This window comes from Polistes fuscatus, unplaced genomic scaffold (assembly GCF_010416935.1).
Source record: "Polistes fuscatus isolate 324 unplaced genomic scaffold, CU_Pfus_HIC Scaffold15, whole genome shotgun sequence".
Taxonomy (NCBI): Eukaryota; Metazoa; Arthropoda; class Insecta; order Hymenoptera; family Vespidae; genus Polistes; species Polistes fuscatus.
Genome location: NW_025113053.1, coordinates 2818993 through 2845863, shown reverse-complemented (window position 1 = coordinate 2845863; position 26871 = coordinate 2818993). Strand labels below are relative to the sequence as shown.

Genomic DNA, 26871 nt, shown 5'->3' with positions numbered 1-26871 from the left:
CACACACACACACACATATATATATATAATTTAAACTAACTTTCCGGGGTATCCAATAGTATATATATATATATTCGTATTGATTTATTAATTTAATATTTAAAGTTGAAAGCAGTGCCAATAATATTGGAACAATCTCGATATACTGATTGAGGAAGCATTGATATAAGTAATATTATAACTTCGTACGATTCGTTAATTGAAAAAATCTTGTACACTTTAGACTTTAACGCAGTGGCAGGGATATTTGGGCAGTCTAGATTTACTGATTCAGGAAGCACTGAGATTCTGCCTTAAGGGTTCCATGGATATTATGTATGAAGCCCTTCACGGAGACGGGACGACAGGACCATCTCCTCTTCTACTGGTGCAAGTGGACTTGCTCAACAATAAGGTAACAACAGAGAGAGCCATAATTGTGTCCCTTCGTAGACATTGTTTGAACGTCCAACGTTGCTCACCCTTCGGCTTACCACTTCGGAGATTCAAGAGAATCACGATACCGGAGGGAAGGGAAGCAACCTTCGACCAAGAACGCTCGAAAGCTAACACGTTCGTGTCCCCGTGTTCAGATAAACTTCTCACCAAACCTGTCGGATATTGCCACGACCCTGTCCAACGTTCTCAACCACCTATTTACACCGATTAAAAACTTCCAACGATTAAGCGAAAGGTTCAAGGTTTCCTCATCTAAAGAAATATCACCTCTTTGGAAGGCCTACGAAAAGGACGAAGATCTTATTCGTTATCAACAATTGCTTAACAAAGGTCTTAAAATTGTCTCTTGTTTTCTTTATTTTTTTTCTGCTACAAGATGTCCCAACAAAATTGAGATCAAACTTATATGACGTATTAATGAATTCAAATAAAGCAAAAAAGTGAACTTTCTTGATCTAATTGATCTCATTAATACGTAATATAAATTTCGTCCTGATTTATAAGAACATTTTGTATATATATGTGTGCTTTAAATAATACAAGTTATGAATTAATTGACAGAGACGAATCATTGTTTCTCCCAAGTACAAGCGTATCTTAAAACGTGGGAACCTTTCAAGGAAGTATGGGAGGTCAATAAGGATATTTTCATTCAAAGGTGATTTTCTTTTTACTTCGTTGTTCTGACATATCTATTTATAATTGTAAAATTGTATTGTACGCAACACGTTGTTGCGCATATAAATACATATTTGAATTTTCCTCTATTGTTATACAGATACGAGAAACTGAAGCCAACGGTTACATCTTTCGATTCGGACATTAGCAAATACGTGAACGTTGCACACATTGTCAAGATGCAAGATACCGTGATGAACGTACATTTTCTCGAATTAAATAGCGATGCTTTAAAAGACACTATTATTCAAGAATGCACTGCCTGGCAAGAGAAATTAAGCGCACTGATGTTACAAATAACCGAAAACAAAATCAAACACGTCTATCAATATATCGCTGAAAATTCGAAAAAGTGAGCAACTTTTATTTAAGAAACATTAACTACAATGGCCATTTCAAAGTATTATTCACAAGAAAATATTAAATGTAGCGTGATGCTTAGGTCGATAACGCACGTGGTAAATATTCCATATTTTATGGATTTCCATGGTCCATAAACATAAAATTTTAACGATCCAAACCACATGTTACGCGAGTGATGGCATGACTTGCTCGATCGTTCCAAATGTACCTTTTTTTTTTTGCTACTATTTTTTATTTTGCTACTATTTTTTATTTTATTCTTTTTTCAATCCGAGGAACGCTCGCATATAAATTTAACCGTTCACAGAATAACGAAGGAACCAACGGATTTGATCAGTATGCAATTCGCAATGCAGTTGTTCGAAAGACTTAACGCTGAGATTCCAAAGGAGGAGGCAGAATTTCCGAAGATCGCAGAGTTCTACGAAACGTTGGGTAAATCTTTAAATGTTTTTCTCCTTTACGTGGAAAGTAAAAAGATCAATAATATGATTCCCCCCCCTCTCTCTCTCTCTCTCTCTCTCTCTCTTTCTCTGTTTATCCATAAAAATTTTCACCTAATTTAATATAAAAAGATCGTAAACGATAAACTTTCAAATGAATTTCTATATTTAAAATCGTAATATAATCGATAATTAACAATACGTGATTCTAATCATAGAAAAATACGAGATACCGACTACATTTGAATTTAAAAGAAAAGTAAAAGACATCGACCGATCGTGGGCTGCCTATTTGGAGCTACTTGTTTCCTACGAAGCAATTTTACTCGAAAAGAAGGTACGTGATTCGTTCTCGTGCTCGCGGCTCTTTTTCAAATAAAATTCTACTTTCTTCCTCTCGCCTTTTTCTTCTCTCGGTGTAAGACTAGAAAGTGCTAAGGTAAAAGGAAAAAGAAACAAAGAATAGATAAAAGAGTCTTCTTAACTTAACGAATCCATTTCAGGAGGAATTCAAGAACGCTTTACTTAAAGATTCTACTATGTTCCATGAAGATATAATGACTTTAGTTCGCAAATATAATGACACAGGACCGTTTACTTCCGAATGGCTAATATATGGTAAATATAGTCGTTATTTTTGTATTTTATGAAATATTTATTCAGAGATTTACAAGGATATTTTAATTTGATATAGATGCGTTTACATGGATTAATGTATTTTATAAAGAAATACACTCGTTGAAGGAACGAGAGAAAATGCTTAAAACACATCTAACTGTTTTTGGCTTGACTCAACCCGATTCTTTGGAATTGATAAAACTTGAGAAAGTACGACGGAACTCGGTTGAATTCAATAAAATTATCTTGAATCGCGCGCGTTATCGCGTTTCATTAAACTTTTTCGCAGGACACAGCAATCATCGAGATCGTATGGAAACTGACTGCCGAGTGGAACGAAGCATGGAATCGTTATAAGACCGAACAATTTTGGAAGATAGAAATGGAAGAGATGGACACAACTGCGAACGTTCTATTTCGAAAACTCACGAGACTCTGCAGAGAGCTTAAGGAGAGAAACTGGGAGATCGTTGAGCACACGAGGTACGTCGAGGATCTCTTTCTAGTTCCTACTTAACTCTTCTTCTTCCAGTACTGTAGCGAACTCGTTCACTAGCTTATTCTAATACGGGTCACGGACCAAAAAGAAAACTGTGATTTATTTGGTATAACGAAACTTCGCTTCAAAATATTGACGATATTATTCTTTGAAAAATTTCATATAAAATATATTTTATTCGTTTTGAAAGAAGAAAAATAAGTATACTTTTGTACGACGCCAATTTCTATAACGTGAATTTTGATAACTAGTCAAAAATATTGCAAACTACTATTTCCATATAACAGGATTCTTCGTATATACCATGGTAAATAATAAAATGTATAAATTCGTCGTATTTGCTTTAATTTTATTTTCATTTTTAATCATTATGTTATCAAGAATAGTTAGCAAAAGAGAGAAATGTTTTCGATATATATATATATACTCACCTGAATAAATTATAAATTATCTTGAAGAAAATAAGAAATAAATTTTATTATACGAGAAAAATGTTCGTACAACGAAATTTCCTATAACGGATATTCGTGCAAAGCTTAACATATTAACAGCATTATGCAGAAGTTGACTATATTTGTATTCGTATTGACTATCGAATGTGACATTTAGAAAATTATTTTGTATTATTTATTAACCGATCATGAACACTTTTATCGCATAATGAACGAAACACATCCGAAACGATTCGTCGTGTTTTGTAACCCGAGAACTGTATATATGTACACATCGGTGAGAACATAAATGGGCGAAACAAGTATAGCGTGCTCCACTCTGAAAAGCAAATGAAAAGCAAACAGAGACACGCAATTGACGCTAATTCTCAATGATTGTAGCACGTAGAGAGAGAGAAACGCTTCATTCCGTGTCGAAATTATGATCACACGTTATCACGAATGTGTGAGTTCAAATTGACAAGCACGAATACCGTATAATTAACTACAAATTTTCAAACCGAGCGATACTAAATTTAAGTGCTTTTTTAAACGTTACATTTCGTCATTTACTTTTATCAAATATTTTCTAACTTAGATCAAGAGTGGATAAATTTCGTCGAACCTTACCACTGATAACGGATTTGAAGAATCCAGCGATGAGAACTCGTCATTGGAGGAAAGTTAAAGATATCATTAAAAGAGAATTCGACGAAACGTCCGAAGATTTTACCCTTGACCTTATCGCCAATATGCAGATGCAGAATTTTGCCGAACAAATCGCCGAAATCTCGAACGCCGCAACGATGGAACTTGAAATAGAAATGGTGAGTGAGTCTTTTTGGTTTCGGAAAAGATTTTTCTTCACGAATTCTCCGGTGTAATAATCTCCCATGGATTCGATCGAATGTTAATTTAAATTTTAATTTATGACGGCATAATGATATCGATAACATTTCAAATATAAATCATAGAGATAGTTTCAGAGATATTAAAAATATAAATTGCTAAAATCACTTGACGATGTATCCTGCAATACATAAATTGTAAACTCATTAATACTGAATTCGATAACATTAAACATTAAATTTCAAACTTATATTAATGATTTCAAGTAATTATAAATATGTAGAAAGAATTTGATTTAATTATATTACTCTGTTATTCGTTTGTATAATACACAAGTCAGTTATTTTTTCAACATCAAAGTAAAATCCATGAGAAAGTATTATTGAAGTGAAACTTTTTAGGCGACGATAACGATAAAACTTTGTGAAACGACATGAAAAAGAGAGGGAACGTAGAGATAAGAAGAGAAAGAGTAAAACAAAACACAATAATAAAATATCTGATCGAAACACAAATATAAGTTTGAAATTTAATATTTATAATAAAATATCAGATCGAAATAGTTTAATAGTCGAAGTATATATTAATTTTTAAACAAATGTACGTTGTATTATTCTTACTCTAATGATTATTATATAAGCTAAAAATATGATATATTTTCGTAGGGATTGAAACGTATCGCTGAAGTTTGGAACGTAATGCCAGTAGAGATGATACCGTACAAGACAAAAGGTATTTACAAATTAATGAGCATAGACGACATATTACAAACGTTAGAAGATCATCAAGTTCTGTTATCTTCGATGAAATCGATTAGGTATTTATATTTGTCAAACCGAAAAAAACAAATAAGAAAAAGAAAAGAGATAAAAAGAGAGAAAATATTTGGATCACGTTAGTAGGATATATTATTTATTCTTCGTTCCTAGATTTGTCGAGCCATTCGTAGTAGATGTCGACTATTGGGAACGGGCCCTGTCTACGGTGGGGGAGGTTCTCGAAATGGTGCTCAGCGTTCAAAGAAGCTACTTCTATATGGACAATATATTCTTCAGCGAGGACATTAGAAAACAACTTCCAAAAGAGACCGACGAGTTCGGCAAGTTGACAAGATCCTGGGTGCAAATCACGTCCCGCATGGCGGACCAACGATTGGCTTTGCCGACCACTCACGTTCCGCGTACGTATATATATCTCGAGATCGGAAAGTTTTATCAACTACGCCCAAGAGTTAACGTTGTTCGCGTGTACTTTTTGTGCAAAGAAGAAAAAAAAAGAGAGAGAGAGTGAGAGAGAAAAAAAGAATTAAGCCAGGACAGATTTTTTTCTTTAACTCATTTCGATCGCAGTAAACTCGAAGTAAAAGCACAAAAAATATAACGCTTTTATTGACTCTATCTATTGTAGTATTCCGCACATTCTAACGCGAGACTACACGAATTTTCTTATGGAGATAAGAATCATTTAAACGCGAGGAAATTATTCAAATTACGAGTTACGGCTACGCGGACAGGATAGGATAGGAAAATATCTATCTTCCCCTTGGTAGGGAAAGAAAGATAGTAGAAAGTAAGAGAGAGAGAGAGAGAGAGAGAGAAAGAGAAAAATAAAGGGAAGAAAATGTCGTGCAACGAGGCGTCCACGTGCCTGCAAAATAATGTAAATCTACTAGAACGACCGCATTTGCATTTTTTTGCTTACTCTACTGAACGTACACCCCCGTTCCTTCCTCTTCCACCAGCCAATTTACTCCAAGTTCTGAATAAACTTAACGACAAGTTGGAGGCTCTGCAACGCGCTTTGGAACAATATCTCGAAACTAAACGATACGTATTTCCAAGATTCTACTTCATTTCGAACGATGATTTACTCGAAATACTCGCCAACTCGAGAAAACCGGATCTCATACAGCCTCACATCAAGAAACTCTTTGAAAACATCAAATTTCTCACTTTAGGCAAGGTATATTAACGCGACTGGTGTTTTTTCGAGCGAAACGTTTAGCTGAATATAATATCGAGATATTTAACATTATTCATTAAACAAGAATGATAAACAATTAACAATTAATATTTAATAACGTAGAATTACGTCACCCGCGTTATTCAGCTAAACAATTAGAAATAACGTCTCAAATGTAATTATCACGAACAATAAATTCTTCTTAAGTTTAATTCTATCATCTTTATAATCTGTTTTTCAGTCGTTAGCAGGTAAACCGTTAGCCCATGGCATGAATTCCAATGACGGCGAACACGTTCAATTCGTTCAACCAGTTCTCCTCGAAGGTCAAGTAGAAAACTGGTTGTGCAATATCGGTGAGTAATTGTTAAACTAACATAATTATATTTCTATTTCGATAAATATTTCGTTCGTTTTATATTGCGATCCTTTTATCGATTGGTACAAAAACAAAAACAAAATCCTCTAAAAGAACCGAAAATCAATGCGAAGTCGTTTGTAATTTGCAGAAGAAGCGATGAGAGTGAGTTTGCGCGAGTTATTGAAGCAATGCAGAGGGGTGTTGCGGAAAATGCTCGCAAAACGCGACAGGTGGGTAAAAGAGTGGCCGAGCCAACCAGGAATTACGTCCACTCAAATCCAGTGGACGACCGACTGCACCAGGACACTCATGCACTGCAAGTGAGCGTTGCCTATGTATCTCTCTCTCTCTCTTCTCTTTTTCTCTTTCTACACGAATATATATACATACATATGTATATATATAGACATATGGTAGGTACATTTCTCGATTGGTAAAAATGTAACAGGAGTTATCCAGAGAAATCGAAAGGTTGCAGCTTCTTTGCCTTTCCAAGTTAGTTCCGAAAGTTCGATTCGGGTGAAAATGTATAAGAATGCATAGAAAGGAGAAAGAGAGATGGAAGATAGGAAAGGAAAGGAAAGGAAAGGAAAGTAGGAGGATAAGGGAAGGAAAGGAGGAACCGAAAACGGGATAGGCAGAGGGTAAACGAGGAAAGGGACACGGTAACTCTAATAAGAGGAATTTTGCATATTCTACCTCTCGTCCTGCGATCCAACCATGCCACCCTTCCTCTTCTCGTTTGCATATACTAGCCGTACTGCGAATAATTTAACCCACACCAACACTACCGGCCGCATCGTCTCTCTTTCTCTCTCTCTTTCTCTTCCTCTCTCTCTCTTTTTCCCCATTCTCTCTCTTGATCTCTTCGGCGGAGTAAAATCCCTACGTCCCGGGACCTTGGCTGTAAACGTTCGTGTAACGCGAAGCTCTGTGTACCCGGTCGTTGCTCGAAGCATCTCGTCATGAAAGCAGAGAGAAAGCTCGAGGAAGAGCTTGGCGAGGAGAAAAAGAGCAGCCGGAGATCGTTGAGAAACACGGATGGTTGGTGAAACGTAAAGGAAAAATACGTACACCCGGCGAATATCGTAGTCTTGACGATGTTGAACTTTGAAAGAGTGAGAGAGAGAGAGAGAGCAAGAGAAAAAGATAGAAATTTTTCTTTCCACCATATTCTTTTTCTATACACTCTTCCGTAATCGCGAATAACGTAGGTTGGATAGATGTGAGTTACAGTAACCATTAAGATCGATTCTCGACTCTGTTGTCTGTTCTATTCTTACAAAAATCGATGTTTCCTCATCCTAGATGTGTTGAAAGATTTTTATAACAAGATTTTTTGGATTTTTATTATTATTTATTTATTTATTTATTTATTTAATAGATTGGTGGACTCCAAGAAACCCTTGAAACGATTAAAAAAGAAACAAAATCAGGCGTTGGCGAAATACTCGGAGGCAATTAGAAGCGATTTGAATAATTTGGATCGGCTCAAGTTCAAGGCCATCGTTGTAATCGAAATCCATGCGAGAGACGTTATCGAACGAATGTACAAGTACAGTAAGTTTTTATTTTATATTCATTTTAAATTTTATTATTAATTAAGAAAATTAATAAAGAATTCATATGTATAAGGTTAAAGAATAGGAATTGAAAACGAGGCGACATCAATTTTTTCAAATACAATGTGTTTTTTCGCGATCATTTAATTATAATTAAACGTTGGAAATTTCACTTATTTCACGTTACTCGAAATAAACCACCTTATTTAAAAAGAACTTTTTTTATAGTGTGGAAAGTTGAAACCATTTCTAACTTTTGAAACGCACGAGAATTTTGAAGAACATTTCTAACAAAAAAACTTGGTTAATTTAACGATGACTGTTGTACGAACATAAGAAAATTTACCTTTTCCATTTACAAATACGAAATTACCTCCTATTTTCTATGCCCTTGTTTGTTAACATACCATAAAAAGCTCTTTCATACGATGAAGTTTATAATAAAAAATAAATAATAAAAAAAGAAAACATTAACGACTAGTAAAAAAAGGAAGGGAAAAAATAAAACGAAATTTCGAGTTATCGCGCAAATAGTAAAATACTTTTTATAAACAACATTAAACTTAGAAAGAGCATCGTTTAAATCTCGTAACTCAAACGAAAACGTTCGTAAAGGTCTTTTCGTTTTCTTTCAGATTGCAAAGACGTCGCCGCCTTCGAGTGGTTATCACAGTTAAGATTCTACTGGGAAAAAGACATAGAAGATTGCATTGTACGACAAACTAATACTCACTTTAAATACGGATACGAGTATCTAGGAAATTCAGGACGTCTCGTGATAACGCCATTAACAGATCGGTATGTTCAAAATGAATATAATCAATTAATCAATTGATTCAAGTATTATAGCTGTAACTTTAACTAATTTTTAAAAGCTATTATAATTTAGGTATACAATCAAGAAAAAAATAGATATTATTACTACAATTAAGAATTCTAATTCTAACAATAATACATTAATTTATTTTCAAAACTAATTTAAATCCATTAGAAAAGATCTGACGAGAGAAGAATAAATTTGAAGATATGTAAAAAAAGACGATAATGATTAGTACAAAATAATGATAAACTTTTGAAAATATTCGAATAATTATAATTATAATAATAATAATAATAATAACGATAAATTTAATGGATAACATTAATAATGATCGTAAGGATAATAGGTGTGGAGGACTTAAGGAAGATAAAAAAAAAAGTTTATACACGATAGGAGTAAAAAGAACGTAAAGCGTGAAGAAGAACGGCAAAGGAGGAAACTAAAGAGACAGAAACGTAATCTACGACGATACTTAACGCGGTATCGATTTAATCGCGATAAAAGGGTACCGCCCGCAACGCCGGTGTCTAATTTATAGACAGGAGCTGGCCGATTCGACGCTTACTTTCTTTTTCTTCCCTTATAGAGAAGAATTTGTCTCGCGATAAAGAAGGATGCCAAGAACGCGCCCAACATCACCACCACCACCACCACAATCACCACTACTATCACAAATATACTACTACTACTACTACTACTACTACTAACGCAACCATTGCTACACAATGTCGAGTTATTATATCGAATTCTCTTCTTTGTGGCACGCCGTGCAATCGTTCCGCCCTTTTATTCCCTTCACCAGTCACAATCCCTTTATTTTTCTTCTTCCTCTTTTTTCTTTCTTTCTTTCTTTCTTTTTTTTCTTTTTTCCTAAACTGATTAAATCGTAAAGTGCACTGGAGTATACAAATTCGATAAATCGAGACAACATTATTCTATTGCACCTCCTTTCTTCAAGAAAATACACGAGAGTGAAAGAAATATATATATAGAGAGAGAGAGAGAGAGAGAAAGAATGATGAGTATGTAGATATATAAACTAAAAGAAAGATAAAAAAGGAGTGAATTTTGTAAAAGTACGGCATGCTCGATTTAAGACATTTCATTCTTAAATTTGATTTCCTTCACTTTTTCTCTAATTTTTTTCTTTTTTCTTATTTTTAAAGAGATCTCTTTGATTTTTACAATTTCGTTAACCCACAATTCTTAGTATCATCTTTTTGAAATCTTGTTTATATTTGATTATTTCAATACAGTTCGTTAATTTGCTTTAGCTCGAATGTTTCTTCGATATCACTACAAGATACAGCTCATTGATTTTTTCCATTATATTTATTACTTTTCTGGTAAGCTTTCTAGAATGCTATTCTCTCTGTTCGTTGGCAGATGTTACATTACTCTAACGACAGCACTTCATTTGTATCGAGGAGGAAGCCCTAAGGGCCCAGCTGGAACAGGGAAAACTGAAACAGTTAAGGATCTCGGAAAGGCATTGGGATTTAACGTGATCGTGCAAAATTGTTCCGAAGGGCTGGATTACAAAAGTATGGGAAGGATGTTTTCGGGTTTGGCTCAGACGGGTGCTTGGGGTTGTTTCGATGAATTTAACAGGTTAATAAAATAACTTGAATTCAATTGAAATAATCGTACTTTTATTTATGCAATCATTTTGATCTATACTTTCGTATCGTAGAATCAATATCGAAGTATTGTCCGTCGTGGCACAACAAATACTATCGATATTAACCGCACTCTCTCAGAAACTCAAGAAATTTGTTTTCGAAAGCAAGGAGATAACATTGATCCATACCTGTGGTATCTTCATTACGATGAATCCCGGGTATGCTGGTCGCACTGAACTTCCGGATAATTTGAAATCCATGTTCAGACCAATCTCTATGATGGTACCGGACAGTAGTATGATCGCAGAAATCAATTTATTCGGAGAAGGTTTCCAGGAAACTCGTGTACTTGCTCGGAAGGTTATTATCGATCGGGCTTCGTTTCAAATTAATTCACTATCAAAGTTGTCGAACACTCGTGTAATTTGAAAAGTATTTTCTAGGTCTTCACCTTGTATACATTAGCACAACAACAACTAAGCAAACAGCATCACTATGATTTCGGATTAAGAGGTATAGTTACTTTGACTCGATACGCCGGTCGGAAGAAACGACTTTATCCGGATTTAGCCGACGATGAGGCAAGTAAACGAGATAGCAAAAATAATAATTGAAAATAAAAATTCCAATAATACGTTGTTAACTGATATATATATATTTGTGATATTTTTCATTTCGTATAATTTACGAGGTCGTTTCGGAATGATTTCGAACGATCCGATAAAGTAAAATCTCATCGGAATGCAGGTGATCATTCTTGCAATGAAAGACATGAACGTGGCTAAACTTACGTCAGACGATCTGCCTCTATTCCTTGGAATCACCAACGATCTATTTCCAACCGTCGACGTGCCAACCGTAGATTACGAGGAAATCATCGATTATATTACTAAAGAGGCTATCAAGTTGAAGCTACAAGTAATTTCTACATATGATCAAATATTATCTTTCTCTCTTTCTATTCCTATTTGATTTGATTATTATTATTTTTTATTATTAATAAGAAAAAAAAAACCTACCATCTTTCTCAGCCGATTCCATCGATAATCACTAAAGTGATTCAACTTTACGAGACGAAAAATTCGAGACATTCCACGATGATTGTCGGTGATTCGAACACAGCGAAGACGGTCATATGGAGAATATTGCAAAATACGATAAGTGGGATGAAGAACGATGGAAAAGCGGGTTACAACGCCGTTCATGTCTATCCAATTAATCCTAAAGCACTGAACCTCAGCGAGCTCTATGGCGAATACAATCTCTCGACCGGAGAGTGGCTTGATGGAGTAATATCGTCGATCATGCGGAAGACCTGCTCCAGTAAAATGCTTTTATCTCTTCTCGAATTCAACTTCTAACACAAAGAAAATCATTTCTACATTATTATATCGTTACTATATGATCGTCGTATAATCAAACCCATTTGTTTAATTATTAAAATAAAAATCGCGACAAAGATCATATGGGATAAACATGAAATCAAAGAAAATACAAATATAACGAAAGAAAAATATCGAGAAATATCCTCAAAATTCAAACACAAGTGAATCTTCCATTATTATCTTTACAGGTGAATCGCCCGATGAAAAGTGGATTCTCTTTGATGGGCCTGTCGATGCCGTTTGGATCGAAAACATGAACAGTGTCATGGACGATAACAAAGTAGGTCTACCCTCGGTTTATTCTAAACGAAATTATTATCGCAGCTCGTACGTTAAATATCGTTTCCCTCACTTATCATGAAATATTCCTCGGCACGTATATGCATGCATGCATACATACATATATACATACGTAGTACATACATTCATAGATCTTGACACTGATCAATAACGAACGGATCACGATGCCGGAACAAGTATCCTTGTTGTTCGAGGTTGAAGATCTCGGTGTAGCCTCTCCTGCCACCGTTTCCAGAGCTGGTATGGTCTATAACGATTATAAGGATCTTGGTTGGCGTCCTCTCGTTAAATCCTGGTTACAAAGTCACGAGCAGAAGGTTGATTTCGTTGAACAGGTGAAACATACTCTCTCCTCTGATTGAAAATATTTAATATAATATAATATAATAAAAAGTAAAAATAACTGTGTGTGTGTGTGTGTGTGTGTGTGTGAAGAATAAACCAACGACAAATTTACATCGAGGTCATTTAAATGAACTTATCTTAGATGAAGGAACTGTTCGAACGTTTTGTCGACCCAACGTTGGAATTTAAGCGTCAGAAGTGCGAGGAACTCGTGCCAGTTCCCGAATTAAATTCCGTTCAGTCCCTTTGTAAGCTCCTAGATGTATTCGCCACACCCAAAACCATCGTCGAACTTGGCAACGACGAAGAAGCGTTCACCACCGTTTGTAGGATTTGGTTTCTTTTCTGGTACTTTCCGAGACCTGGTCTATCTCTAAAATATCAATTCTACCCTTGCTCACGCCCGATTCCAATTTCTTCCATAAATTTCCTCGTGATTCCTCTTGCATCTAAACGAAATTCCGCATTCGCCCAGATTGCACCTTACTTTTTATTTTTCTTTATATATTTCCGTTCCTTTATCTCGACGATACAATCCGCAATAAGAAAACTATACTTACAACGTATACGTTCTCGGCTTTTTGGATCCTATCCATTTTGAATTTACTGCTTTCTCTTGCACCATTAATTGCAATTTCCTCTCGAATTGCCAAACGTACGTCGGATTACGAACGAATCCCTCTTCCGCCATTGATCACGGATGATCGGTTTACACGTGGAACGCTTAACTACGATATGATTCATTCGGAGGAATAAATTTTCCTATATCGGTATTACAGCACAATATGGTCATTGTGCGCCTCCGTTAATGAGGATGGCCGTCAAAAAGTGGACAATTTTATGAGAGAAATGGAAGGATGCTTTCCCTTGAGAGATACCGTCTACGAATATTACGTAGACGTGCGTCAGCGTAGCTTCGTCTCCTGGGAAGAGAAATTAACACAGAACTGGAGGTTCCAACCTGGGTAAGGACAAAGGCTTTTAAATCTATTCCAAACGATCTCTTTTTCGTCCAACGAATCGAACATTTTATTTGATTTCTCTTTCTTTTCTTTATCTTGTTCTTTCTTCCCTTTAACGAGAAGAGACAAAGAAAGTAAGAGTTTTTTCGTCCTCAGGACACCGTTTTACAAGATAATTGTCCCAACAGTAGACACCGTTCGTTACGATTATATCGTGAGCAATTTGTTAATCAACGGTTATCCAGTTCTACTGATTGGGCCTGTAGGCACTGGTAAAAGCTCCATTGCAAAATCTGCTTTACAATCGGTGGATAATATAAAGTATGGATTACTCGTGATAAATATGTCCGCTCAAACAACATCGAACAACGTACAGGTAATTTTAATGATTATTCAGTGAATGTCGAGAGACTTTTCATGGACGTCGGAAACAATGAAAAGGTACATTCAACAATGAATTTCCTATACGTCTAGGAAGCCATTGAGAGCAGACTGGAGAAACGCACGAAAGCGGTTTACGTTCCCGTCGGCAATAAAACGATGATAACTTTTATGGACGACTTTAACATGCCGATGAAAGAGACGTACGGAGCACAACCACCATTGGAGCTGATCCGTCAGTGGATCGACTATGGATTCTGGTAAATCAAAAAGTTTCACCAAAGTCCACAGGGAAGCAGATCTATTCGTCTATCGACTTCGAGAGGTGGTAAATCAAAGAGTTCGTAGAAAAGCAATGAAACGTAGTTTGTCTTTAAAGCGCAAACCCATCCACTTTTCGAGAATTTGTCAGCGGAATTTGAATAACCGTAACCGAATATTTTAATCGTTTTATCAAATTTCATTTAATAACTGTAGATCATATTTCGCAAAAATAGGTACGACAGACGTAATCAAAAGAGAAGATATATACAAAGGATGCAATTAATAGCGTCCATGGGTCCACCTGGTGGTGGTCGTAACGTTATTTCAAATCGTTTATTAACGAGATTTAACATCATCAACATGACATTTCCCAGCGAGAAACAAATCGTTAGAATATACGGGACGATGCTTAATCAACAACTCGCTGACTTTCATCAGGAAGTCAAGAGAATTGGTATAAATTATAATATAATTATCTTCTAATCGCGTATATAACGAGCTTAATTTGATTTGTCTTCTCAGCCGATGGAGTAACGCTTGCCACTATAACTTTGTATAACAACGTTGTCTTAAAGATGTTACCAACGCCCACTAAAATGCATTATCTCTTCAATTTGCGTGACATATCTAAGGTAATCTCTTTGACGGTATCAAATAAATTTATTATAGAAAAAATAATGAAAAACAAAACGATTACGATTCTATTTATTATTCTAATAGATATTCGAAGGTTTGCTACGAAGTCACAAGGACTATCAATATTCGGCTCAGACCTTTTTACGTTTATGGCTTCACGAAACTTTTCGTGTTTTCTGCGATCGTTTCATCGACAATAAGTAAACGAAAATTTCAAAAATATTGAACATTAATTTGATCGAACCGTAAATGTTTCTTTTCTCTTTCTTTCTTTTCTTTAGAGACACGGAGTGGTTTCTTGGAGAGATAAGCGAGCAGCTTGGTAAATATTTCGAGATGACAATGGCTATGATATGTCCGGATAAAAAACTTCCTCTTTTCGGTAAGCATCAACCATTCCAATCTCCGTTGGAATCATTTCAAATGAACTTTAATCTCAAGTTAAATGAATTCAGACGACGAAAAAATTAATCGTGCGCGAGAAAAAGATAAAAAAAAAAGAAAGAGAACACGGCATATGTTAACATAACGCCGAATTAGAGTCATAATACGTACGCAACGATGAAGCCATAAAAAGACTGTCTAAAGAAAATACACGAGCGTAGGTAACTTTATGAATGCCTGGAACATATACGAGGATCTCGTGGATATTGCCGCCGTGAGACGCCATATAGAGGAACAAATGGACGAATATAATGCTTCTACTGGTGTAGTACGCCTCGATCTCATTCTTTTCCAGGATGCGGTCGAGCATATATGCCGCATTGTCCGTGTGATATCTCAGGTCAGTGATTCGTGAGCACCAGGTATGATATAATACGGGCATCAAGACCATTCCGTACTGCGTACCTTTTCTTCTTTTTTTCTTACCAAAGAAAGTAGAGACGATTTTCTCAAATGCGACATACGATATAAACTTTTCCTTTTTTTATCTACAAAGTTTGAAAGAATCGTGAAGTACCCTTACAAATCTTTTGATCGTTAATCGAATAGGTTTGATCATATGACTATAACTTCAGAATTTTCATCGATCAAATTCAAAACTTTTTATTTTGTTGGTTGCATCGATTAATTATTTTTATTATTAATATTATTATTATAATACGATGTTGCGTCAGCACACGTTAAACGATGGTATAACTCGCGGAATGATATTATGAGAGATCTTTAATAAATACGTTGTAAGACATATGATTTCCTTTCAACGATGATCGATGAATATGAAACTAAATGGAAATTCCGAGGAAGACTGTCTGCTTTCTAAGCTAATTTCTAATGTCAGAAGTTCATAATGGCTCGAACAAGACTTAAGAGTAAATGTTTCATCTTGTTAAACGCGCTTACGTTCTGTGAAACTATTCTAAATGAATAGTTTCGTGAAAAATATTCGTCTTAGGGCTTCTGTAATTATTAAATTCATATTTCATCGTCTAATCGATTCGTGAAGTGCAAGGACAATCGTTTTGTGTAGCCCCGAGGCAACATGCGGCTGGTCGGGATAGGTGGTAGTGGCAGACAGTCGTTATCCCGTATCGCAGGTTACATGTGCGAGCTGACCACCTATCAAATATCCGTTACGAAGCAATACAAAGTGATGGAATTCCGTGAGGACTTGAAGAAGCTTTACTCGATGGCAGGAGTTGATCAAATTTCAATATTACGAGATCATTGTGAAAATTGTCGATAAGTCGTCGAGAAACAATATACACGTATAAATCGTCTTACTTGCAGATAAAAATGCGTTTAACGAAAGACGCTATAAAGGCAAACATAATCCCGTCAACGGAATCGATCTATTCCTTCCTGATCGAAAGAGTTCGCGCCAATATGCACATGATATTGTGCATGAGTCCGATCGGGGATGCCTTCAGGAACAGATTACGGCAATACCCATCCCTGATCAATTGCACGACCATCGATTGGTTTCTGGAATGGCCGAGGGAAGCTCTTCTCGAAGTTGGCAACAAGTTCCTCATGAATCTCAATCTGACGCTCACTATCACCGGCGAAAATAAAGTGGTGGGTCTCGCGAGTTTCGCCCGCACTCCTCCTCCTCCTCCTCCTCCTCCTCCTCCACCTTCTCCTTCTCTATTTCCTCTTTCTCCCATCCCTTTTCTTCCTTCTTTCCTCCTTTTCCAGCCGATCGATTCGGCTCGACTAGATTCGATTCTGGAAATCGACGCCCCTCGCTTCCTTCTCCCCTGCCCTCCCCTTGCCTTTCACCCTCTTCCATCTACCGTAGCTCGCTTTCTCTTGCTTCTCATCCGGCCGTACCGAGAGTTTCCGCAACCATTTCGTAAAATCCGATTATTTTCCCCTTTATAGTTTCTCTCTCATTCGTGAACGATACGACGCTTTGGCACGTCGCATCTCTCTACCATCGTCGTTTTCTTATCGGCTGCTTTCGATATCGAGAACCCCTTCTTTATGACCTGCCTTATTAATAGTCACAAACTCTCCCTACTTCTTTATTAAGTTTCTTCCTTGTTTTCTCCTTTTTCATCTATTTAAAATATTAAATACGAAAAAAAGAAAAATAATATATATGCGAACGATTGGAAACGTTAATAAACCAATTGCGCGATATTATATTAAGTAATAAGATATGAAATATACGTTTTTTAAGCGGAAGCAGTAGTACGTTTCATACTTAATAATAAATTAATAATAATTTGTTATTATGATACAGGAACCAAGACGATCCGCGACTGCTGTTCCGCTTCCACCGTTGCAAGAACGGATGCGGGATGGTATCGCATCAACGTTTGCTTTGATCCATGGTATGGTCTCCCAATTTTCTACTCTTATGATGAACGAAATGAAACGATATAATTATGTCACCCCTACGAACTTTCTTGAACTAGTCATTGGTTACAAAGAGTGAGATTAAATTGGAAAATACGCATGCGACTATTACCAATCGAGCATTTTTCATCGATTCTATGATTTCTTTATTTCACGCAGAATGTTGATCAAAAAGAGAAAGGATTTAGCCAATCAGGCGAATAAACTTCGAAATGAAACGATATAATTATGTCACCCCTACGAACTTTCTTGAACTAGTCATTGGTTACAAAGAGTGAGATTAATTGGAAAATACGCATGCGACATTACCAATCGAGCATTTTTCATCGATTCTATGATTTCTTTATTTCACGCAGAATGTTGATCAAAAAGAGAAAGGATTTAGCCAATCAGGCGAATAAACTTCGCGGTGGCGTATTCAAGATCGATGATACTCAGATAAAAGTCAATGAAATGGCCGCCGAGTTGGAAATAACTCAAGAACAAGTTCAAAAATCTACCAAAGAATGCGAGGAATTCTTGATAAACATAGTTAATATTTGATTGATTTTTTTATCGTAATAAATACACGCAACGAAAAGACCCGTTATAAAATGAATCAAATACTCTGAACGAAGGAAGAATTCAATTTTGATTTTTCCATACCCGATATTAATCCAAATGGTACGTTGTTTTTAAGTTAATCAACGCCGTGACGCCGATGAGGCACAAAAAATGGTAACCGCCAGATCTCTTCGAATCGGTGAAGAGCAAAAAGAATGCAAGAAGCTCGAAAAGATAGCTCGCGCGGATTTGGCCACTGTCGAACCAGCTCTAAACGAAGCTATAAAAGCGAGTATCCTTCTCTCGTTTAATACCTCGTACAATTTCACGGTACAAGTGATTCGTTAAATAGCATTCTACTGCATAGGCCCGATACGTTCCAGTATAACGCAAATAGTATACGTGTGTGAAAAGGATTAAAATACATAGATGCATGAGAATCCGCTAATCGAAATGCTATCGTCCGAGATTATGTAAACATATTCCGAAATGCTTTTGAATGGGTTGCCTATGTTAACAGGAGAAATTCGAACTACGAAAACTGATTTTATTGTTAAACTGGCATGCGCTTAAAGTAAAATTATCTTTTCAGGCTTTGGAAGCGTTGAACAAGAGGGATCTGGCAGAAATAAAGTCCTTTGCCCGACCACCGGCGAAGGTTGAGATGGTAATGGAAGCGGTTATGATTCTGAAGAATGCCGAACCAACCTGGGCGGAATCCAAACGTCAACTGGGAGACGTGAACTTCATTAACACTGTACCGTTGATTCGTTTATCAACTTTTTCTTTTCATAGGATATAGAAGATTTTCGAACGATGATTACATTTTTAGCTTCGCGATTTTGATAAGGATCATATATCGGATAGAGTATTAAGAGCAATTACAAAGTATACGACAAATCCAGAATTTGATCCTATTAAAGTAGGTATCGTCTCGGTAGCCGCCAAGTCACTTTGCATGTGGGTTATAGCCATGGAAAAATACGGAAAGCTCTATAGGTACGATGATACTCATATATGTCTATTTATCTATCTATCATATATAAATTCATACGTACATTAGATAGACCAGATAAAGAAAAGAATAAGCGAGCTATACCTCGCATAGAGGGTAATACTATAAAATCATTCTCTCTCTAGGATCGTTGCTCCAAAAAGAGAGAAACTCGAAGCCGCCTTGGAATCTTTGCGGCAAAAGGAAACTGCTTTAGCGGAGGCTACGGCGCAACTGCAAAAGATACAGAAGGAGCTTGAAAGGTTGCAGGAAATGTACGACGCGAAGATGAAAGAAAAGGAGGATTTAATCAAAATGGCAAGGGAATCCTCTGGATCTATGTCTGTCTATCTATCTCTTCTTCTCTCTCTCTCTCTCTCTCTCTCTTACATTTGCTTCGTATAGGTGAAAAGATGTAGCCGAGAAAATCTCTTATCTTTTTTTTTTTATTTTTTTAAATTTTATTTTTCATGACACGCCTCGATCTTACACGGATAATATTCTTCTATTTGACAGGCTGACTCGTTGAGGGTGAAATTAGATCGCGCGGCCATGTTAGTCGAAGGTCTATCAGGAGAAAGAATTCGATGGTTGGAAACGGTAGAATCGTTGGGAGAGTTTTTCGATTGGTTACTCGGTGATTGTCTGATATCCACGGCTTTCGTGTCTTACTTGGGACCTTTCGTGTCAAATTACAGAGAGAAACTATTCACGATTTGGATGAAAGAGGTGAGCCAACTAGTATTAAGATTCTCCTATAACTCGGCGACACGTAGAGAAGCTCGCGCGTTCGTTACAAAGTAAATTACACGGAGATTATTCAAATTACAACGGGGGGTGGGGGTGGGTTATGATTGAAACGCGCGAAGGTAAGCGAGAAGGAAATCCCGATGTCGCCTAGACTCGACGTGAAGGAATTTCTAGCTGATCCCACGACGATCAGAGAGTGGAACATTCAAGGATTACCTTCAGATGAGTTTAGTACCGAGAATGGCATCATCGTGACGAGAAGCACTAGATGGCCACTTGTAATCGATCCGCAATGTCAAGCGATGAAGTGGATCAAGAACATGGAAGCAAAGAATGTACGTGTACCATTTTATCCTTTATTCTTTTCTTCTTTCTTATTCCTCGAAATGTCTTTCCGTATCGAGTTGACGAACGAATGGGGACGGACGGACAGACGGACAGACAGACAGATACCTCTTCTCTTTCGCCATTCTCTCTAATTCTCCATTTGGAGTTTTTCGAGAAAAAGTTTCGCGCTTTACCGCGTGTTCACAAAGACCACGAGGCAGCCGTTCGTTGAAAGGACGTGACTTTTCGCCCTAGCTTTACCAAATGTTATTGCAGTCTCTGCGAGTAATCGATTTTGGCCAAGCGGACTTTATGAAAGTTTTGGAACAAGCGCTCCAGTTTGGCTGGCCGGTTTTGCTCGAAAACGTTGGGGAAACTCTCGATCCAGTCCTGAATCCGATTCTGGAAAAAGCTTTTATCAAATCAGGTAAACGTCAAAGCCCCCCCCTCCTCCTCCCAGCCACCGCCGCCCCTCCCCCCTCCCCCTCCCCACTTCACTCACTATTGTTATCTCTCTCCTACGAACTCTTTATTGTTTTACCTATCGAACGATTGATTCGCAATTTGATATTTCCTATCACGTTACATTCAACACGCTAGAAATTAATTCGACCGTAACAATACTCCACGCGTTTTGTTCTCATTTTTCTCTGTGGAATGTAGAAAATATATATATACGCGTTTCGTTGTTCCTATCAATATATACGTATATATATATATATGTGATATGTATACGTGTATATGCAGCGTTTATATAATACATATGTATGCGTGAAAGTAATCACGCCTGCGTTTATATATGCGACACAGGTGATCAAGTGATGATCAAGTTTAACGATAAGATGATCACTTACAATGCAAAATTTCGACTGTTCATCACGACGAAACTTTCGAACCCCCATTACGCTCCGGAGATATCCACTAAAACAACGTTATGCAACTTCGCCATTAAGGAACAGGGTAACTAATTATCTTAGTGTACACCACCGAAATAGAGAGATCGAGAGCCTGAGTAAATACTTGTGCGCGTGTGTGCATGAAAGCTGTGTATGAAGAGTTAGAGGAAGGGATAGAGAGAGAGAGAGAGAGAGAGAGAGAGACTCGTTGATATGAGTGAGTGAGAACAACGACTCGGACATTTCCCTTACCACACCTTTGCCACACTTGCAGGATTAGAGGCACAACTCTTGGGAATCGTGGTCAGGAAAGAGAAGCCGCAACTTGAAGAACAAAAGGACAGCCTCGTCCTCACGATCGCATCCGGCAAACGGACGTTGAAGGAACTAGAAGATAGAATTCTCTAGTGAGATCTTCCATTCACCGAATTGTTTTTCTACATTTTTATCATTCCCTTTGCTCATATTTCTCTTACCTTCTTATAATCCTTATTTTGTTCTGATTTCTTTCTCTCTCTCCCTCTCTCTCTCTCTTGCTCTGCTGTTTTGTATGCTACAGCTTGCCTAACAGACTTTTCTTTTTCACGAGATCTTTTGTTTATATTTTTCTTCTCTCATTAAAACTTTCATTTTACTTTGGTTTCTTTTTTCTTTCCGTGTTACGTGCCGAATTCAGGAATAAACAGAACGCAATATGAGTTCGTCTACAGATATAATATACAGCTGAGGAACTTTGTACGTTTAGATGTAGATTTTGATTTTGTTAAGTTAGTAAATAGTGTAATTGAAGAAATTTTGTAAAATCGAGAATAATATAGTTAGGCCGGTGTGTTGAAAATTATTTGGTACGGATTTTGGAAAGAAAGAAAAATTAGGGAAATGGTGGAATAATTTTGGAGAGTTTTCAGAGAAACTCGTGAAAAAGAAAATGAGAAGTGTAGGCGAAAATAAAGGGAGTCCATTTGTTGAAAAAATGTCTAGGTTTAGCAGTAATAATATAATAACAATAATAGATACGATAATGGTGTAACAAATGATAATAATAGTGGAAAGATATTTTATTTTCATGAATTTTCGGTTATCTTTAAATATTAACGAAAAAAGAAAAACGTTAAGAAAATAATTTGAAAAATATTTAGCGTGAAAATCTCGTACTATTATTATCGTTGATAGAATCAATAGGAGACGAACAAGTTGAATAAAGAAACGTTCTAAAGATCTCATCCTAAACGAATCCAGCTCGTAAACACTCCCTGAGTGTCGATTAGGAGAATCATGTCTGGAATTCTCGATGACTGAAACGTGCGATATCCCTTTTGTAGTCTTTTGAGCGAGGCCGGACCTAACCTCCTTGACGACGTGAACCTTCTCAATACTCTGAAAACATCTAAGGCTACATCAATATCCATTGCTGAATCTTTAGTGACGTCGGAAGAAACCGAACGGGAGATAGACGCAGCAAGGGAAGGTTATCGGCCATGTTCTAAACGGGCTTCGATTCTTTTCTTCGTTCTCACAGATATGAGTTTGATCGATCCGATGTATCAATTTTCACTCGACGCATATATCGCCTTATTTGTGCTATCCATCGAAAAAAGTGCTAAAAACATAAAACTTAACGAAAGAATTGAGAGTCTTAATGATTATCATACTTATGCTGTTTACAGGTAACTTCGATTAAATATCTAATAATGATCATATTATATATGATAAAGATACCTCTTAATTTTATTTCGATCTGTGTTTTTGCCCATGTGTCAACAGAAATACCTGTCGAGGATTATTCGAGCAACACAAACTATTATTTTCCTTCAATATGTGCATTAAGATATTAGACGCTGAAGGGAAGATAGTCCCCGGGGAATATACTTTTCTTCTTAGAGGTGGAATCGTCCTGGATCGAGAGAATCAGCCGGACAAGCCTGTACCTTGGTTGCCTCCAGAAACTTGGGACAATATAACAGAACTAGACAAGCTTCCAGGATTTCACGGTTTGATTTCATCATTCGAACAATACCCGCGGGATTGGCACAATTGGTTTAGTTTCCTTATAATTTAATCAAATTATTTCATTCTTTGATATCCTTTATCTGATCTTATTTTTTTCTTTTTCTTTTTTTTTTAATTTGTCATAATTAGGTATATCAGTACGGAACCGGAAAATATTCCTCTCATTAGCGATTTAGAAGAAGGTTGTACGGCATTTCAAAAAATGATGATCATACGTAGCTGCCGACCCGATAGAATGTCTGCGGCGATCGTAAACTTTATCGTACGAAATGTAGATCAAAGATTCGTCGAGCCACCGGTACTCGATTTAAAAGCAGTCCTGGACGATTCCTTAGCTCATACACCGTTAATTTTTGTTCTTTCACCCGGTGTGGATCCCACGAGCATTTTAATGCAACTCGCGGAAAGCCAAGGAATGACTAACAAATTTAGAAGCCTATCCTTGGGTCAAGGACAAGCACCTATAGCAACAAAGTCTGCTATTATTTTCAATGTATATATTTTTGTTAACTATATAACATTAAATTTTATCTTTAGAATGATACATACCGGCGCAAAAGAGGGATTATGGGTTTTCCTAGCAAATTGCCACTTATCGCTCAGCTGGATGCCGAAATTGGACAAGATTGTCGAGACCCTTGTCAGTAACAAAGCTTTGAATCCAAACTTCAGGTATTCCCTAACGACAGTATCGAAATAAAGCGATAAGAGAATCGATAAAGGAAAGTATCGATCCTTTTACAGATTATGGCTTAGCTCGAGTCCAACTCCTGACTTTCCTATATCAATCCTTCAAGCTGGGATAAAAATGACGACGGAACCACCTAAAGGATTGAAAGCCAATATGAAGAGACTGTATAGCCTCGTCACGGAGGCCCAATTCGACATGTGCCAAGCAAAATCCAAATACAAAAAGCTACTCTTTGTTCTTGTCTACTTTCATTCGATTCTCTTAGAACGTAAGAAGTTCCAGCAACTCGGTTGGAACGTCATTTACAGCTTCAACGATTCCGACTTCGAGGTCAATTTGAAAGGAATAAGAAATAAACTGTCGAGCGATATAAAAAACCGAGTAATATGTTATTCGTTCGATCGTACAGGTATCAGAGAATATTCTTCAAGTTTATTTGGACGAATATCCAGACACACCATGGGAGTCCTTGAAATATCTTATTGCGGCCGTTTGTTATGGGGGTCATGTAACTGATGACTGGGATCGCCGGTTGTTGATGACGTACGTTCAACAATATTTCATTGACGAAGTTCTGACCACCCCATATTATCGTTTGTCATCACTGCCAACATATTACGTACCACGAGACGGTTCCTTGGAATCCTATCGTGATTTTATCATGATGTTACCAACCGTCGATAGACCAGAAGCATTTGGACAACATCCTAACGCAGACATAACAAGTCTTATCATGGAAACGAGAAATATATGCACAACTTTAATGAGTCTTCAGATTCAAACGATCAGTACCGAAGAAGAAGCGAACAAGGAGGACAAGGTTTGACTCAATTCAAATCTTTATTATACCGATACGCCGATAATTATGACAGTGGACTAACAAAATCTTATATAGATACAATTAATTATACTATAAAAATAAATTCTCAAATAATATTTGCGCGAATGATATGGAATACATTTTTCAAAATTATTCTACATCATAATTACCGGCATAAAAATGAAAAACAAAAATAATGTTTATCGATTTATCATCGATATTATGTTGAAGGTGATACAATTAACAACAGACGTTCTCTCGAAAGTACCAGGAAACATAGATTACGAAACAATCGAGCGATTAATGGGTCCTAACAAGAAACCTCTCGATGTAGTACTTCTTCAAGAGATAGATCGCTATAACAATCTATTAACGACAATCCGTAACAGTTTGAAAGAGTTGCAACGTGGAATACGTGGTTTAGTTTTGATGTCGCCAGATTTGGAAGAGATTTTTACGTGCATGTACGAAGGAAGAGTTCCTTCACTTTGGCTGACCGCTTATCCATCCTTAAAGCTTCTCGGTGCTTGGACCAGAGATTTGATCAGCCGCATTGAGCATTTCGCTACTTGGGCTGAGACCATGCATCCGCCTGTGCTTTTCTGGCTAGCCGCTTACACGTTTCCAACAGGTTTCCTCACAGCCGTATTACAAACTTCAGCAAGAATGTTGAATATATCGATCGATGCTTTATCCTGGGAATTTGTAGTTCAAACGGTCGATGACTCTAACATCATCGAACCACCTACGGTAAATTATGATAATAATAATAATAATACAAGGGGTTAACTAAAGAATTCAACAATGTCGATTGATCGTTCATCCATTAAAACGTTAGAATTTTCTCTTTTTATACAAAAACAAATATACATCAATATTGATAGCAATCAACGATTGGTGAGAGAAAACAAAAGGGGCGGGGCAGGTAGGGGGCTGAAAAAAAATGAAAGAAAAAAAAACCAAACAATAACGGACATTTTTATATGTCCATTTAATACTCTTATCATTGCTATCATCGAAAGCGCTTTAAATTGATTTAGTTTTTCGTTCGCTACGCAACCGATGCCTATCGCGCATAAAATGATTAACGCACGTATACGAGGCAATGAGAAAACACTAGGGTGGGAAGGGGAAAGTTTAAAAAAAAAAAGAACAAAAATGAAAAAAAAAGAAAAAAGAAACAAACAAAAAAAAACGAAACAATTTATTTTTTTCAACGTCAGCCTCGTTGTTTCTATTTGATTGAACGTTTCCGTATATCAAATCGTACGATTCCGTCATTAATCGATAACTATATCGTATGCCATCGAGGCAACGGTAAATTGATTGCCATTTCTCTCTTCTCCCGAATATATTTGATATATGTATATGCAATTTTAAATATAACCAAACGTACAAATGAATGACTGACAAAATAGAGAAAAAACAAAACAAAACACACACAAAAATAAAATAAAAGGAGTCACTTTATTATGACAGGATGGAGTGTACGTGCGATCAATGTTCTTGGAGGGAGCAGGATGGGACAAGAAAAATGCGATGCTTGTTGAACCAGCACCGATGCAACTTGTTTACGATATGCCCGTGATACACTTTAAACCAACCGAACGTCTAAAGAAAAGAACTAAAGGTATATATAATAATCTATGATTTCTTATTTTCAAAGTTTTTCCTTAAAAATCTATAGGCTACATTTTTTATATTATATTTTAATATAATCGTTTGTGTAATGTTATTTCTCTGTTAGGACTCTACGCTTGTCCGACATATTATTACCCTCAAAGATCCGGCGATCAAGGTCGTCCTGCATTCGTTGTTGCAGTTGATTTAAAAACATTACAAGGAGAAACTGATTTATGGGTTACACGTGGTACCGCACTTCTTCTCAGTCTAACTGTATAATTTTGCTCGATTTAAACGCGTTTCTCGTTTAATTATTTTAATAATACTCGGGACTAATTATTTTATTGCTAACTTTTTACAGTATATAAAAAAATGTATTATTTCGTTAACACCTTATTTCAAGCGTCCATTTGATTATTTGATTAGTTTGTAAGGATATTAATATAAAAAAATATCGACGATCGAATAATCGTGTTTAAAAACTAGTAAATAT

The 26871-nt window shown here is 36.6% G+C and overlaps 1 protein-coding gene across 1 annotated transcript; it reads left to right on the top strand.

Moving 5' to 3' along the window:
- The first annotated feature begins 227 nt into the window (after positions 1–227).
- Positions 228–26861, top strand: LOC122514457 (dynein axonemal heavy chain 2-like). The gene is given in 55 exon segments (XM_043631311.1): positions 228–394; positions 573–768; positions 1000–1096; positions 1217–1468; positions 1787–1914; positions 2141–2259; positions 2426–2540; positions 2617–2750; positions 2830–3023; positions 4069–4297; positions 4985–5136; positions 5249–5499; positions 6061–6300; positions 6530–6637; positions 6791–6962; positions 8027–8202; positions 8840–9002; positions 10411–10635; positions 10718–11006; positions 11090–11227; positions 11394–11564; positions 11678–11969; positions 12220–12311; positions 12463–12666; positions 12819–13024; positions 13456–13641; positions 13795–14014; positions 14113–14279; positions 14517–14737; positions 14806–14915; positions 15004–15119; positions 15201–15301; positions 15525–15703; positions 16391–16600; positions 16603–16907; positions 17644–17799; positions 18081–18254; positions 18402–18555; positions 18860–19024; positions 19100–19266; positions 19408–19579; positions 19778–19990; positions 20131–20346; positions 20615–20765; positions 21149–21298; positions 21509–21641; positions 22557–22901; positions 22999–23271; positions 23374–23718; positions 23782–23916; positions 23989–24265; positions 24345–24755; positions 24987–25505; positions 26235–26385; positions 26503–26861. Coding segments are annotated over 55 exon segments (10710 nt in total). The 5' UTR covers positions 228–304; the 3' UTR covers positions 26658–26861.
- Positions 26862–26871: the final 10 nt, after the last annotated feature.